General features: G+C 38.6%; 1 protein-coding gene across 1 annotated transcript in view; it reads left to right on the top strand.

Moving 5' to 3' along the window:
* gpc5a (glypican 5a) overlaps positions 1–18,377 on the top strand; it is a 135,983-nt gene that overhangs the window by 17,324 nt on the left and 100,282 nt on the right. Inside the window, exons 3-6 of the mRNA XM_087794002.1 lie at positions 12,411–12,871; positions 12,936–13,169; positions 14,125–14,261; positions 14,356–14,481. Coding sequence (XP_087650128.1) covers positions 12,411–12,871; positions 12,936–13,169; positions 14,125–14,261; positions 14,356–14,481 — 958 coding nt within the window. The remainder of the gene's footprint in view (positions 1–12,410; positions 12,872–12,935; positions 13,170–14,124; positions 14,262–14,355; positions 14,482–18,377) is intronic.

Raw genomic sequence — 18,377 nt, forward strand, 5'->3', positions numbered from 1 at the left:
ATTAAAAAACAGAAGTTATATAATTCTGTAACAAGTGTCTCACAGATGGCCTTTAAGTGAAAAGAAAGAAAAATGAAGAGAAGGGAAAAAAATAATAAATAAAAAAGCAAAGAGAAAATGAAGGTATAAAGGCCATAATACAATTTGCTAAAGAGTGAGTGAGTAAGTAAGTAATTTTTATTTATATAGCGCTTCTCTAGACCAGGGTCACAAAGTGCGTAAACAATAAAAACAATATTCAATAAAATATATACTTTAAAGGTCAAGATAACACTGAGAACAACACAGGAGTAAAATCTACATAATCACAATATTACTTTAAATACAGTCAAACGGTTGCATGTGGCCCTGTGGCTGCACTTTGCTCTGGTCTGATTTATGGCATCCAATCAACCTCTGTATGTTTTTGCACTGTGGGAGAAAACCCTGAGTACACAAAAAATACAAATGCCACACAGAAATGCCGCAGGTTTCCCAATGCTAGGAGTGAACCATCAACCTTCTTAATGTGAGGCGCTTGCGCTTACCACTGTTGCACATCTTTAAACATGTACTTCTTTTCGTGATATTAATTCTCTTTTTCTTGAGAAAATCCTTCAGAAAAAGTGTTTATTTATCGTAATATCTGAGAAATAATCCTTCTTAATATTTGGGGACGATAACGACAAATATATGTGGGATCTTCCACCACTTTCTGAAGCACAGATTTTCCTCTTCCCAGAAATACCAAGGCGTTCCCAGGACAACCAACAGTCTGTCCAACCTCTATCAGGTGCTCTAAGTTTGGCAGGACCGTAACGACTCCCCAGGGAGACGCCCAGGGGGCTTCCTTTAAAAAAAGCTGAACTAGCCACTGTTTTCTATATGACCAACCTCAGTGTCTGGCCTTCTAGGAGAGAATATGCATGTCAGGTCTTCTGGAGACACTTGTGGTCTGTTTTAGCAAAACTTCTTGCTCAGGCTCAAATGTCAATTATAATTCAGGACATGAAGAAAAACTATACTTTGTCGTACGTTGTTGGCAGACTGAGGACAGGAAGTTTCCTAGACCACAGAGAATTCTCCAGGGATCTAGCTGTAGATGAGGAAGTCTTAAACATGGCAGTCCACAAATCCTGCTGTCCTCCTTCCCGCTTATCTCGTAACCTTCATCCTGCCCATCTAGATGGCAGATATCATGGCATTCTTGTGCTGCTTATCGCTGGCATCCTGCCCAAAGAAGCAACTCAATCTTGCAACTGCCGGGGATTTCTGTTTTCTTATTTCTCTCCCAGGGTAGAGAGTATTTTTAATCATGTGTTTGTCTATAGTTAAAAATAATATTTCAGCCCTTTTTTTTAGCCGGAAATGCCTTTAAATTTGGAAATAAATTGTATTAGCAGTTGAGCAACAATAAGTCACAGTTTTTTCTTTTCTCCATATTTTCTGTGAAGATAGGTTTAACTTTGAGCAGTCATAACTCATGTAGTAGAACACTCTAGCTAATATTTAAGCAATGTTCTTCACTATGTAACTCTGTCTGGACAACCTGCCTACAAAGTCTGTAAAGTATTAAGCTTTTTTGTAAACAAATGTGGCATCTGAAATCGAACGTAATTACTGTTACACATTTCTGACACTGTGGGGTGCTAGAAACAATATTTTCATTCTCATAGAGTGTTGCTTTAAAAAATCAATACATTTCTTTTTATCACAAGTAAAGATTTAATCTCAGTTTAACTTGATAAAATGTGTTCTAATGTATTTGAGATTCAGATAAAACTCTTATCTAAACCATTATTTTTTAATTATTATATATTTTATTCATGCAATTGTGTACTAAAACACACAAAATTAATATGAAGAATGTGGGATGAACAGGTCACGGAAAGGGATAACACAAACTAGAAAACAAAAAAACAAAAAAACAACTAAAATAACAAGGATCGTTATTTTTGTTGTTTTTTTGCAGCAGCCTGTTGAAACAGCCACTGGGTTAAAAATGGTCCAACAGTGTCAGTTTGACCTTGAAGATGAGGAGTCAGGAACTGTGCCAGATCCCGCTTTCATAAATTATGAGTGTCTTTTGATGTAATGATGAAAGAATCCTGGCAATTGTTTCGATCTAATCAGAAAAAATCGCCTGATCGCCTACAAAGAAAGACAAGAAATCATTCATTTTATTCCTGCATGAACTTCCAAAAAAGGCACTAAAAAACAAGTTCACATGCTTACCTGATGTTTTAGCACCTTTGTGGATTTAAGTGTGTCTTAAATAGATGTTGGACTCTATTTTACTCATCAGTATGTGTCTGTTTGTACAAAACTTTCTTTTCATTTGAAAATTTACATTAGAAAATGTGCCTAAGGCCCGCCCAATTAAAACTGTTTTTCTGGAAAATAAACGATAACCACACCCACTCTGCTGTGATTGGTCAAGCATCAGGTTTGTCACTGTGTGTCATCAATCCTGAAATTCTCCACCTGCAAAGGACTCACTGTATAAAACAAAGCAGGGGGTGATTCCAGCTGGTTTCGAGGAGGAGTGAAGACATTATTACGTTATAATGAACTAAGCTCTTGTAACCTCTCGTTCGCTGAGATTTCAGTTGGGGTAAAGTAATAAGTTCAAAACATGGTCATGATGAGAGACTTACTGCATCTTGGAGAGAAATACTTCAACATTTGAAACATGTGAGTGAATCAGGAGAGTTGGGTTTTGACATTAGTTGCCCTTTAAGTTGGTTATCGTGTATAAATATGTACAAAAATTGGCTCGTCAGCTCCCTCTATTGACAAGACACAGCTGATGTCAAGCACCCTGTAACATTAATTAAAGTACAGTTTCCTTGCAAACATCCCAGTAGATATCTTGGTCCACCGCAGTCATAGCTACATAAGTACTGTTCAGAAGCTCACTTGGCGCCTCGGCTACTCTCTCGCGGCTCCCTCGGGTTGACCACAGGAAACCCTCAACAGCCTCTCAACAGAGCCACCTTTGAAGAGGAATGAAAGCTTTATTATGATGTTTTTATTTTCACTCTGGTACTTACAACTGTGGCAGCTCACACTCAAGCCGAATCCTTTTTTTTTTGGGTTCCTCCCCTGATATCTTACGAGTCAATCTGCTGTGTGTGTGTGTGTGTGCAGGAGAACCATGTTTAACCCGTGTCTGCACACACATTCACACACATCCTCGTAGAGACAAGAAAAACAAGCGCCTCACTTTATTGACCACCTCTGCCTTTTGGCCCCGGCGCTCTTTGCAGAGTTCAAGAGCTTCAACGGATCCTTAAATATTGACTTTTAAGCCCAAAGAGGGGAGAAGGACGGAGGAAGGTGAACACAGGTAGATGGCAGGGAGGTTTTGGTGGAGGATTTAAATGTTCGCTCCAGGCTTGTCTCTTCATTTGGAGGAGAATTAAATCGAGAGGTGTCGGCGAGGATCACGGTTGACGTTGAACTGTGGCTGACTCGACAAAGATTAAACGTTAAAACCCTCATGTTTTGTTTAAGAAGTCTCGGCCAGAACACACTCTTGGCTGCCATCTCTCCTAAAACAATGCTGTCTTTATTGAAATTCAAGACGCAGGAAAAGAAAAAAAAAAACCATCCCTGGGCATTTAACTTTGGGAGCAAATATTTTCAACACAAGTCCAGCCTCTTGTTTTGCTACCTGAGCAGATACAAAAACAGAAACGTCGGCGCAGAAACCAGATCTCGGATGAGGGCGTCTGATTGAGCTCAGGTAGAGCTTTTTTTTGGGGGGGGGGTTTTCCTGGTGTTTGATGTGTCTGGACGGACGTGCCGGCACAGGTTCCACCTCACACAGACCCAGTGAGATTAAAAGGCTGGACTTTCTAAGTGGTTTGTTTGTAGCTGGTAAACTGAGAGAAGTCACGCACTTGCAACAACCTCTCTTAACAAGTCACTTTGGGGAAGGATGATATCAATGTTTCAAATACACATGACCATATCACAGTCACACGAAATGTTTGCAAGCTGTTTAATATTTTTTATTAGACTTGAACTCTTTTCTTCTTTTACTCCAGTCGATTATACAGTATTGATCTCTACGTGGTTTCAGTCCAAGGTGGGAAATGGAACTTCTTAGGCCTTCAGCAGGTTTAGATACGATCAGTTGGACACATAATGGGTCAAAAGGTTGGATTCACCAGGAAATGTTGTTTACCACAACCACACCCACTCTGCTGTGATTGGTCAATGTAACCGCGCTTCATCAATAGCAGTCTTCACCTCCAGTTTTCACTTTAAAATGAGTGAATAAAAAATACATTTTCATTGTTTTTATTAATTTATTACAATAACATCTGGTTAATTATGTTGTTTTAAATTAAACTGGTCTGGGTTTTAATACAGGCGTTACGTTTAAAAAAAAAACCTCTTTAGTAAATTATATCTGCGAAAGGGTGACTGTATAAAATTTAATTCAAGTACATGTTAAATCCTCATAATCCCTCCTTGCAACTTTTATAAACCTTTCCCAAACTGTCCTGAACATTTCCCAGAAAAACATACGTCATTTTTATATCACAGCTCCTCTGATCTGTAACATCGTTTTCCTCCTTTTTTCTATGTATCGATCCTAATATTCAAATATTATTGATGTCATGAGACTGAATCTGATTGGCTGAGTTAAAGGAAGTGTGCTTTGGTTTCCAGGTTAAAGGGGAATAAAAGAGAGTTGTTGTTATTATTGAACAGAATGAGACGAATACGGCGTGTTTTGGCGTCGACTATGCTTTACAGCAGCCTTTCAAATTATCGGTTATCAAATAATACTATAAAAACTACAGATCGTCTCGTAGCCTTGTATAAGTGAATATATAATTTTCAAAACATACACAATTTATGTTGTGTATGCATGTTATGACTACAATTTTCAACTGAAATCAAACAAGCTTTTTCCAGCTTGAAAAGGAGCAGAAGGGGCACCCCAGCCCCGTCCCCATCTGATGTGAAGGTATTTTTGCACAACCATGTTTTCACTCTCTCCTATGAAAAATGTTTTCCCAGCTCACACATGAGTGTGAAAATAGACCCGCTGACACTCGCTCACATCCCTGTGTGAAAGTTTCTTTTGAACCCAGGAACAAGATAAATGGGGTTAAACTCCGTACTTAGCTGGAATCTTGAATATTGTAAACCTATGCTTTTTGGAGATAACGTGATTATTTCAACTTCCTAAATCCAGGAGTTGGTTTCGGCTGGATAAGACGGTAGCGGGAGCCTGAGGCTTCAGCTGGAACGTTTTATTAAAAATAGCAAATGTTTTCGCTTGAATTTCTTAACTTCTTCTGCTCGTATGATGAGCAGCTGTGGGCTTTTGAAGTTAACTCATGGAAATAATAATAATAATAATAAATAATAATTTAACTTATAATAAAAAGAACAGCGGACTAAACAAAAAGTTAAAGGGCAACTAATGTGAAACTCCAACTCTCCTGACTCACATGTTTCAAATGTTGCAGTCTTCCTCTCCAAGATGCAGTCATTTCCTCATCATGACCATGTTTTTAACTTATTACTTTATAAAGCAAACGATAGGCTACGAGAGCAGAATCCATTATATGGCTTCACTCCTCCTTTATCCGGCTGTAATCTTGCCCGCTTTGTTTGTACAACGAGTCCCCTGGAGGTGGAGACTTCCGGGATTGATGAAAAACCTTGATGTTTGACCAAACACAGTAGAATGGCTGTGGTTATTCTAAACAAGATTTAATCTCCAGAAAAACGAAATGTTTTCAGTGTTTAAGATCATTTTCTAATGTAAATATTTCCATGAAATAAGAGTTTTGTACAAACAGACACATACTGATGTGTACAATGGAGTCCAATATATATTTAAGAGACACTTAAATCAACACATTAGTTGCCATTTAACAGTATAATGCTGAATCAGCAGGAGCTAAAGTAAGTAGGTAATTTATATTTGTAGAGCATTTACAGACCAGGGTCACAAAGCGCTTAAAAAACAATACTCAATAAAATATGAGCTTAAAGGTCAAGACGACACCAAGGTGCTGGTTTATCATCAACAAGATGATCCCAAATAGAGTTTGTGTTTGTCATTTTCACCAGTTCACAGGTTTAATTTTTGAGTCTTGATTTGAGTGACAGGCTAATGTTACCTTGAAGAAAATACTGCACTTTTCACACAGTGATAATCAATGCAAGGGAACATTATAAAAAAATATTTGTCCTTTCTGAGCCTTTTCTTCTCGTGCAGGTCCGATCAATGACTCAACTGTGGACCAAACCACTGTTTAAGGCCAGCCCAGGTTCTCTGCCTCGAATAATAGACATTGATTTACATTTCTTTGCTGGAAAAACAAACCCCCTCCTCCAGTGACCATTACTGCTCCGTCTGAGCTCTTTCATCTTCCAGCTCCACTTCTGCCTTTAATGTTTTGTAGCTACTGCAATTATTTGCGCACATTATCACCTGACCACACCATGTCGTGCAACAACAAAGCCCGGCCGTGCCTTTTCTTTCTCTCTAATAAGCAACAATGAAGACACGGTTGTGTGTTGACTCTCCTGACAGTGCCACCCTGAAACTCATCGACTCTCATTGTGTTGCTCGTCTCTGTTGTCGAGCGCGACCTGCAGGTCTGTCGACTCATCCTCGCGAGATGGCAAATGGCCCTTTTTTTTTCCTTTCCTGCAGACTATCAGATGTCGCCGGCGCTTCTCTGTTGTGGTCGCTGCCATTCAAAGAGGATGAATCATGTTAATAAAAGCCATCTTTGCTTTGCTCCACAACTGCACTCTTGGCATTTCAGAGCTTTGAACCCTGGGAAACACTGAGGGCTTCAGACAAAAGCTTCAGACGCTATTAATGTGGGATCTTTAGAGAAGAATTCTCTGTCACACACTTTTTATTCTCCCTGCTGTGGGATCAAGTACCTGGGGCTGCTACTAAAATGATGCTGGAGGCATATTATTATGTCAGCACCTCAGTGAGCATGTGTGACTCGACAGAAGAGGACACGAGCTCGGATGGAAACTCAGTGGAGAGGTTTGAATATTAGACTCATTTTTGTTAAATTTCCCGGAGAGTTACCAGCAGTGGCAGCATTTCAAGAGGGAAAAATCTTCCCTAAAATAATCCAAACTAATTTTCCTTTGGTAAATGTCAGGAGCCACATGACTGACTCTATCTATATAAATAACACTATACAGCTGACCATGTAGAAATGTTTCTAATGTCCATTTACATATTTTTAAATTACTTGTTAAACTCTACATGTAACCTGTTAAAGATCTGTTTAAAGACCCTTTTACTTGTCTTTTAATCCCTTTTATTTATCCTATTAATTCCTTTTTGATTTTCCTTTTTCTTTTTAGAATCACAGTTTATAAAAAATGAATGATTCACCTTTTTTTTTTATAGCATTGTACTTTTTATTTTATTTTTTTTGGAATATGCTCTTTTTCTTAAGAATCTTCAAACAAAATTCATTATACAAGTATATAAAATTGTATAAAAACCAAAGTTTTGTATTTTAAGAATTTCTTTTATGTTTTCATAAAAATAAAAGTCTTCTTTCTTTTTGTTTCATGCTCCTTATAACTGTTACAATATATAATGTGGCCCCTGATTAAAAAGCAGACAAGCATGTGATTGGTGGTTCCTCTCTCATTGCTTCTTTTCTTTTCAGTTTTGAAAACATCTTTTTTCAAGACATTTAAATCACAGGCTGTGATTAAATCTGTAGTGGCCAATGAAAGTGTTTGTCCAAAAAGTCCTCTTTTCTCTGGTTTTAGGCAAAAATCAGATTAGAAAAACCTGATTGATTAATTTTCATATGAAACAGATGGTAGGTGACTCAAAATAGGAAAAGGGATGAAAGAGTTGAAAAAACAACACATGCTTTGTACTTAATTAAAGTGACAACGTAAAACTTTGAAGTGGAAAAAGCTGTTAAAGTAGCCGTTTCCCTCAATAAAATCTATGCAAAATTAAATGTTGGATATCTGAGCTGTAATATAAGTAGAATGGGGTTAATAACGGCAAAAAAGGTTTTTGTATCAGTCAAACTCATTCAACATGAGCATGAAACTGTTTTCCAGTTCAGAACTATTAACTCATTTCCTGTGGTGTCTGGACAAACTTAACATTATTTGCTTTTTCTTGTTGTAATTTAACTATCAATAAGAATTATCAAATCATCTATTTTATCTTAATTTTGCTGTAAGATCATGTTGAAGTCCATCAGAAGTAGAACATTTTGGTATGATTTATTTATCTCTCCAGTGAATTCAGAGGTAAGATTCCAGATTTAGTTTGTTTAATCCAGCCGACTAATCTCTGGAGATTCATAATGTAAGAAGAAGTGTGTATCTTCGTGTCCAAAGAGCTTCCAGCTTCATTCCATATTTTATAAATCATCTATTTTATATACGTAGCCACATGGAGATAAGTACAAACTTATTTATTCCCACATGTTTTTCTACTTCTTTGCCTCAGGTGATGGACTGATCCAAAATGTTTTCACGAGACACCACCTACTCTGTCTAAAATATAGGAAACCTTCTTATGAAGATTCATCTTACCATCCCTAGTTTAAAAATAGATTCTGTATTTATTATATGAAAGCCACACAACTGTTAAATAACATTAGTTAAAAACACTGGTGACAAACGTTTCCATTGAACTCATCAATATAAATATTATATGTTATTATTCAATGACAAAGATCCTTGTGATTCTCAAAACTATAAGTAAAAACGAACCTCGAAGGTTTTCAAAGAATTTCGCTCTGTGGAGTTTGTTTTATTTATTGAACGACTTGAAAAAACCTGTATATGTATCAAAAGTTGATTCGAAACGTTGTTTATCTCTGTTAAAAATAAAAATCCCCGAACATTTTATTGCAAATCGAGTTAAGAAAATGTCTCCCTCTGGCGGAGGAAATGACATTGCAGTTAGAAGTGCAAAAAGTTATTCAAAAGTCTTCATAGTTTAATCGAATACATTTAATGTCGAGCACTAACAGGAACTTTGGGTTTCATCAACATAAGTATACATTATGTTTCTTTCAATTGTGATGCCCAAACAACTGTATCTCTGATTATCTGAATACGTTATTTTTGCTCTAACTTGCCCTATTGTTCACAGAAATAAATACTTTTACATCAATTTAAGAATAATTCGTCAAGATGTTTCACACACTTGTGCTGTCGGTTGATTTCACCTCCCTTTCCTCCTGAGTGTTCCTCCTCTCTCGGGGCTCTGTCTTCTGTCAGAAATGCAAACATGTCGACTCCTCTCTTTTTATCTTCTGGGTCACCGACTCACTCAGACCAGCCAGACACCTGACGGTTGCATCCCTGGTGGTCTTTATCAACACCCAATTGAACACTTCAAGTAGGAAATACAGCAGATATAGAACTCGTACAGGTGGAAATTAAATCTTTGCATGGAAACATAAAGTCTGGCTTTGATTCTAAATATAAAACCAGGAATGTCGAGATGATCAGAGGCTGTATTTCATTACATGTGTTGCTGCATCAGTTGAAAAATACATCCTCTATTACAGAAGGGTTTGTAGCCTCGGGCCGGCCGACCAGCAGTGTTTCTGGATCAGATCTTTAAGTGGGAAACATAATTTAAGGTGAAAATAATACCATTAACGGTGGCGGCAGCTCCTCCGTCAGTGTTACTCGTTTGAGTTTGGCTTTGTCTCATATTGAATTTCATTCTAATTGAGTCAAATATGTTGCACGTGTTTTTATTCGTCGCACTACTAATTTAATATTTTGTGGCCACAGAATAATTATTTAATTTATTTAAAATGTACTTCTGTTACTCCACTGGTGGAGACAGCTTTATTTGATGTAGTACCTCAGTGTTTCAAATATTAGTTAGACTAGAAAACACATATTTGTTTGTATTTTGTGAAAACTCTAAATATTCATTCAGAACTATTCTAGACCCTACTGTTGAGGAGATATCCCTTTCTGTTGATAGTTTTGTTTATAATATATTAGGGCTGCATCGAAAAAATATTGATATTGCGATATTGGCTCGAGCAATATTCATATCTAAAACGTGCGATAATTTATAATATTTCATTGATCAACAATCAGTCAAATCAAACATTGACCAATCCGTGTCACGTTCTGTAAAGTTGTCAATTTGTACTTCTATGAGGAACTTCAAAGCAAGTGAAAAGCCCAGTCTTCGTTGTGAGCGTCAAGTCATTTATTAACTGTTATGTGTGCAAGGAGGTGAGATTTATTATTGATTTGGTGATATCGCGACGCGCCGGCGGCTCCTCTCTGATGTCGCTCAGTTTCGCGGGAAACCGATACAAGTCTGGCGAAACTGAGCGTTATAAGGTATATTTGTCTCCGATCATGTCGGCACCAAAGCGTGGAAAGTGAAACATCACATCATTTTCCTTTTCTAAACCCCTGGACTTCCCTTACAGTACTCGCACCTGTGCTCGACTGCGTTACATTTTTAGGTGAAGGAAAAAATATCGCATTAATATCGATATCGCAATTCAAGACACCAATATCGAATATCGCACATATTTCCAATATCATGCAGCCCTATAATAAATATATTTATATATATATATATAGTAGTGATAGGATGGTGAAGCTTCATGGAACAGGATCATGTTGTTTAAATGTCAGTAGGTGGCGCCTTCAGTTTAAAAATGATGTGATGAACAGTGTGAACAGTCGTTCAAAACAAAGGAAAATAGTGCAGAGACCGCCATCTAGTGGACTCTAAACAAATGACACTGTTTCATCAACTTGATGATTGTGTTCTTCAGGTAAACACACACCAACACTTCTGTGTTATGGTTCGAGCAGAACAAACGCAAACAAACATTTAGTCATATTCCGCCTGTTGTTGCTTCACCTCTTCAAACTCCCCCGTGGAGTGGACCTCTCCGCTGAAGCCCCTCTACCCACGCTGTTTACCCCCCGCGGCGCCTCCTGAGCCCCCCGTGGGCAGCTCTGGGCCATCGCTCCCCTGATGGTTGCCTCATACCTCATGATAAGCACATGATGTGAGGGTGGTCGTCGGGTCTTAGCTCAAGAGGAGAAAGTCGAAGGGATCAACTGTAACCTGCTGCACTCTCGTACGCCTATGTACACAGGATTGCTTTTTCTACTGGCCGCTGGTTAAAACCTCACACATTGCTAATCATTTAAACTGGACAAACTTTGAGTTTTGGGGCCAAAATGACTCTATGTCCATGTGTGTAAATGGATTTAAAAAAAAACCCTGGGATGATTCATCATTTTTAAAAATGTGTATCAATTCAAATGGCCAAAGTCAAGTCAAGTACACTCTGTGCAGCAGGCATGGACAAAAACATTCCCATTAACGGTGTAAGGGGAACTTTATCAGCACAGCCTGACCCAGATCGTCAAAAAAGCAACAGGGCCTAGACAGGAACCAGGCAAACATCGCCAGACTGTGTTTTTTGTGGCAAAATTATTTTTAAAGCATAGTTATGTGCTTTTTGGTGTTGTTGCGGTGTTCATTGTCTGTTTTATAACAATTGTTTTAAGCACGTACCAATCCCTTATCTGTACATTTTATTTTGTTGACTTTATGTTTTTACTTCCTTGTGCTCTCCTCTTCCCCCTTGTTTGTTGGAACCTTACGATGTGTGGCTTGATCTGCATACCTGCTGGTAATCTTTAATCATACAACATAGATATACGCTGGATTAACCGGGAACCAGCGTCTGCTCGTATCACAGTTCTGCCTAGTATGACTATGTATGTTAAATCTCCCTCTTTACTCTGTTTTCTTAAACTTTGGACGATCATTGCTGGCTCTTTCTCGTCAGAGCTTTCTCTTAGCTAGTTGTTCGGTATTTTAATATAATTTCCCGACTTTTAATGGATTGTGTGTCTTGCTACCTGCACTGGATTATTGCTCTTTTGTTTGAACCAACCTTATAATTTAAAGTTGGACTGAGAGAGAGAGAGAACTTGTGGACCTTTTAAGTATAGCGCTTTTTTCGGAACCTCTATTTTTTTCTTCTGTACATTCAATTTTATTTGATAATTTTACACTGTGCATTATATTCTGCTCCTGGATCTCCTTGATAACCTTTTTTGAAGAACAGAAATTTTATGTCGAACCAACATTTTTCTTCATGACTCAAAGTTGTACCAAGGAACTACTTACGAGGATCGTGTAATCTATGAAGGAAATGTTTTAGATCGGCACAATGGTATTCAATGAAAGTTTTTCAGTGGACTAAAAACTCTAAAAAGAATTTGTTATTGATGTGGTGTTTTTCTTCTCCAATTTGGTTGATTGTGTAGTTGGTCTTGAGTTTAATTTCAAGTGGTTTTAAAAGTCTTCCATCTAACCTGCCTTTAGAAGTAGGAACCCTGTATAATAGCGGTTTTGTTTCCTTCCACAGAGATCTTCGAGGCTCTGATGCGACAGGCGGAGAATCACACCAACGCTCTGCTCCAGGAGTTCTACCCCAGCCTGGCTAACCAGGCGGTCGGTCCGGTGCGAGAACTCTTCACCGACATCGGCCTCTTCCTGTTGGGCTCCGAGCTCAACGTGGACGAGCTGGTGCAGCGTTTCTTCGACTCGCTCTTCCCTCTGGTCTACAGCCGCCTCCTCCAGCCGGGGGCCGGCGACGTCACGCCGGGCTACGCCGAGTGCGTGAGGTCGACCAGTCGGATCATCAGGCCCTTCGGCTCGGCGCCGAGCCTGTTGGCTCATCAGATCGTTCGGTCCGGAGTGTCCGGGAAGCTCCTTCTTCAAGCTCTGCACCTCGGCATCGAGGTCATCAACACGACGGATCATCTTCAGCTGAGCCGCGAGTGCAAACGCGCCCTGTTGAAGATGCACTACTGCCCTCACTGTCAGGTAAGATCACACTTTTCAACCTTTTCAATCCCAAATAAACCTCACAAGTTGTACGCTCTCACAGGGTTTGACCCAGTCCAGGCCGTGCATGGGCTACTGCCTCAACGTGATGCGCGGGTGTCTGGCCAGCATGGCCGAGATCGACGCCCACTGGAGGGAGTTCGTCCACTCGCTGGAGAGGTTGTCGGCTCAGATGCAAGGAGCTCAGGATTTGGAGCAAGTTCTTCTGGGAGTTCACGTCGTGCTTCATGACGCGGTTGGACACGCCCAGAGGAACGGAGCCCGTCTATCATCGCAGGTTGGGAGAATAAATATCCTCATTTTTATTCAGTCGGCCTTGTGCTAGTCATTTTATATTGTTTTCACTTGTGTCAATTTGAGGTTCAAATTGTGAGAGTTCAAACTATTGAGTTAACAGTGAAGCTGAATGACACACAAAAGAAAACAATAGAATTTCTCCTACATATTTGTGTTCTATTGTTATTCTTTTTACAATTTCAATTTCCTCACTTTTTTAACGCTTATATTTCAGACCTGGGCAAAGTGTGATTCAACTCAAACTCTTTTAACTTGTCAAATATATTTCTTTTAAGATGTTTTTCCTTTAATTTGTCATTTTTTAATGGCTACTGGTTGTAGTATTTTTATATCATTTAAATGTATATGACATTACATATAAGCATAACACCACAAATGTTGTGTTTAATGTATTGTAAAATATATGAAATATGCTATGTTTTTATTTTCCTTAGAATGGTTTAATCATTTAAATAAATGTACAGAATGAATACTATTTAATTAGATAGCTTTGTGACCCTGGTCTAAAAAGGCGCTATATAAATAGAGATTATTAGTATTATTATTATTAGTTCTAAAGCTTTTTTTAAAAAAACAAGTACATATTCATTTATTTTAATGAAGTTTTACCATCATATTAAATTCTTTATTTCTCACTTCGTTCTTTTGGCTCTACGGTCACCATATAATTTGGTCCCTGCGGATATTTAATTGCTACAATTAAATGGCAACAGAAACGTGCCACACTTCCATCTAGTGGAAGTCATCTGTAACTGCAGCCTAATGTTTCTGCAACGAGCGCATCATTAGCTCACTTATTGTTCCCTAGACTTGCATGAATGCACTGTGTGTGTCGTAAAGTTTTACAGACATGACCTGTGCGGTTGTTTTTTTTTTTTTTTGCAACCATGTCTGCTTCCCCAATTAAAGAGTAAATGGTGGTTGTTCTGACATAGGTGCACAAGCTGTGTGGTGCAGTGAGCAGGAGGTCTGGACAGTCCATCAGCGCCCAGCGAGGAAGCGGCAGCAGAGATTCTCTTCCTCTCAAGGCTCCTGTCAGACTGTCAGGGGATTCACTGGCTGTCAAGAGACGGTAGGGAAAGAACAAAAAGTGTTAAAAAGGTGTCAAACAAAGCTCAGTATTCACAGTGTAGAAAAAGTTCAAGAAAATCTTTTCTTGATTTCAGAGACTTCTTGAACGGCCTGCGTCTCTTCCTGACGTACTACGGAGGCCTGGCGGATCAGCTATGTATGAGCGAGCTGGCGTCCAGTGACGGGCTGTTCTGCTGGAACGGAACAAACATGGTTAAAAGGTTCGTCCTGAAACCGCCTTTTTTTTCACACGAGTGACGGGTGACGTAAACTATCTTTGACAGATGACAAACTTCTTCTTGCACACACCACTTTGCTCAGGCTTGGATCAGGTCCAGACATTTTAAATTTTTCATCTAATGTGTCGCATCAGTGTCAAATGAGACCAAGCTCAACTTGAATTAACCGTAACTTGTATCACAACGTTAAGTATACAGATGATGCTTTTACCTCGGTTCGCTCACACACGTCTGTCAACACTACTCATGACATTTCTAACTTTGCTTTTATTGACCTCATCCTTGTTTACCTGTGTTATGTTAGCTTTTCTATTGCTAGGTAGACTGTTGGTGGTTTACTAAGGTCTCCCTTGGGTTGTTTACATTTTTTCTAGGCACTCTGATTTCCTCCCATGGTTCATGCTTAACTGTGAAATCAATAGATTTTCTTACAATACTTTACATACTAGGCCAAACCTCTAAGATTTTAAATCCCCCTAGTGTCATAATAGTGTCACTGCAACATCGTAAATGATCCGTTTGTTATTGTTTACAAAATAAGAAAAAGGCTCTTTTATATTGGGGACAATCATTGTTCAAATAATGCTAATTATTTTATAGTTCTTCTACATGAGTCATGAAAAATGATCCCAATCATTACAGAAAATATTTACACAAATATGTCAATGTTACATGTTGTTGCTTTTAAATCTTTAACAAGATATTTGACTGTATTTATGCTGACCTCATGAAGCCAGACTAGAAGTGATTGTGGAACAAAGTTTCTGACAGTGATGGCTAACATACTTATTTATTTATTTTAGTATTGACACTAAATATCAACTTGCTTAGGTATTTATTTCTTTTTCCGTGTTTGTCATTTTACTGAATATTTATTGCTCCTCAAAGCCATTGGAGTAGATATTAAGATCATATTTAGAATTATTTTAATTTTATATCCATCTATTATAGTTTTATAAAATGTTTTATGGGATAGTTAGGTTAGGGATATAGTTTTATTGTGTTTTTCCATCATATTCTGACCATTCGCTTTTCTCTCTTGGCCCCAACAACATTTTTTTTTCTGTTGAAATAACCATCTTAAGTATTCATTCATTTACTTTCTTCTCATGCTTCTATCTGCCTGTGTTTTTCACTGACATTTATGGTTTCTAACTACAGTTGCTAATGCAAAAATAACTTTAAAAGTTTCAAATAAAGTAATCAAGTTCTAAAAATAATGAACCTTCACGTGCTTTTGGTGACATATTGTGTTGATATGTGTTTGGTTCACTTGGTAGACCTTTGTCTAAACGGGTGTGTCAAAGTTTAGGTCCAAGTGAGAATGTTTTTTTTAAATCTTATTCTTTCCATTAGTGATTAAAGTTCAACTTCGTCATCATTCCCACTCCAGGTCGACAACTCCAAGGGACTCGTTGTATAAACAAAGCATGATTACAGCTGGCTGGAGGAGGAGTGAAGCCATTATTATGTCATAATGGACTCCAAACCTTGCCCAGATTTCAGACAGAGGAGAACTTAATAAAGTACTAAGTTCAAAACATGGTCATGATGAGGGACTTACTTTATCTTGAAGAGAAAGACTTCAACATTTGAAACATGTGAGTGAGTCAGCAACGTTGGGTTTGACATAAGTTGCCCTTAAATTAAATGTATTTGTAAACTATGTTTTATACAGCAATCTATATCTAGCAACACCATCTATTATTGCTGCCCACGATTGAGGTTCCCAACATAAAGCCTGCAATAGTAATGACAACCTCTTCTTCTCCGGCTCCTGCTCGGTTCACGGATGTGACAACAGTCACTTCAAATGTGTCTGACAGAAGACCGCAACACTCGCGGCTAATAAGCTCATCCCTCACTGTCTCTGTGAACACGAGCGCACAAATAATACATCACTCCTCCCTTTCGCTCGACTATTTACGGGTTAGGAAGTTGGGATTTACTCGAATCAAAACCGGATCAAAAGGAGCGAAGTTGAGGGAACAAAAAACGACTCGCGCTGAACAAGCCTCGTGTGACTCATAGCTGTGGTTTGATTGATGGCGGGTTGATTTCTTTCGGTCTTGAACGGACAATGAAACCTATCAAGGCCACTCACCGGCCTTATTTATTGACGCGGGTTATTTCCGAACTCACCTCAACACATTTTCACAAAATAGAAAAGTCCGGCAGAAGGAGCCAAAACATCCCGCTGTGACTCTTCACACACAGTTTGACCCCGTTTAAAAACAGGGAGAGTAAACTGGGACGTTGAATACGGTCCAAGATCTCGTGGAGGAAGATGAATAATAACAATAAAAGCTCTACACAACCTTCACATTTAACCACCATCAGCCGGGTCCATCCACGGAGGTAGATGTTAGATAATCAGAGCAGCTGGTACATGGTGTCTGTCAGCCGCCCCGTCTCGGTGACATCATCGCTCTCTATCTCATCCGGGCTGTCATCACTCAAGGGCCTTCTCATTTATCCTCCGTGTGCGGTTGTTTCTTTTTACTGTCAGCCGCTGTCAGCCGTGGCAAAATGACAACCGGGCCTGTATTTCAAACTGCGTTAGGGCTGGAGTTGCCAGCTTCGTGTTTTTCAGTCAGAAGCTCCTTTTTTTTTTTTTTTCGTCTCGGCTTCAGGAGCCGGGAAGGAAGGAAGGGAAGAATAGGTGCTGATCTGAGTGGACTCTCTGGGGGGGCCGGCATGGACAGAATGCTGAGCAACCCGATCCCACTTGTAAATGTCCAGTTTAAATGTCAAGACTACACATCTGTCACTGCTCAGCTCATTACCTCTGCCCTGTTTGCAAAACAAACGATTTACGTCTTCAGCAGCCGTTTTACTACTTAGTCCCACGGATGGTTGACTTTTAAGACTGTTCTGTCCATCTTCTGGGTCGTTCCTATGGTATGGTGCCATTTTCCTTTTTCCCAGTCCTATGTAGGGATGTGTATTGGCACGTATCACGATACAGGTATGTTACATTGAGATACTGTAGTAACAAGGATATATTTGTAGTATTGTCGAGTACTTGACTCTGGTGTTTCAGAATTTACAGACCACATGACGATGAGGTCGTAACTGCTTTCATTTGTTTTGAAACCAAAATATGTCCAAACATCAACTTTAAAAGCTGTTGGAGTCAACGGTATCCTCTCGTCCTCAGTCATCACTGAGATCTCGTGGGATTTGATTGTTTATTTAGATGGTAATGACAGCTGAAAAATTAATGTAGTGCCAGGAACTTTAATTGCAACCAAAAAATGTCTTAAATCTGTTATTTGAAACATAAAGTAATTGTTTTTTCATAAAAATGTTCTTTGTATAGCATTCAAAGTGTTAGCTTTACTGGAGAGTTACTGTATGTAGACTTTAATCCTCAAGATAAACTATAAAATAAATGAGTTATATAAGGTTATGGGGCGGTGGATTCCACCTCAGGCTCGAAATGTTATAGGCTATCAAAGCTAGCAAGTATAGCATCCTGTTCCATTCACTTTACAGTTGAATAAAAACTACATTCATAACTAGTTATCTCATATTTGTTACAGGTTGGTAATGTTAAGCGTTACGTATACAAGAAATCTTAACAGTTTGGGCAGAAATGTCTTAGCTTGTGACCTTGGCTGCAGCAAGAGTTTGAGTGATATGACTTGTGAGCATTTTCTGGCCGTTACAAAGACACTCATTCTATTAGACACATTACAGGGTTGTATATGTAAAACATCTTCATAGGCCATGATTTAAAACATGTATTTAAAATATAAATAACTTGAACTAAACTTAACAAGCATGTTTAAGTCTAATGTCAAAAGTAATGACATTTTGGGTTAAAAAAACAAAACAATTTTTAATTAATATGTTGGTTACGTATTTATTTAAAA

This window comes from Callionymus lyra, chromosome 6, assembly GCF_982586985.1.
Source record: "Callionymus lyra chromosome 6, fCalLyr1.hap1.1, whole genome shotgun sequence".
NCBI classification, from domain to species: domain Eukaryota; kingdom Metazoa; phylum Chordata; class Actinopteri; order Syngnathiformes; family Callionymidae; genus Callionymus; species Callionymus lyra.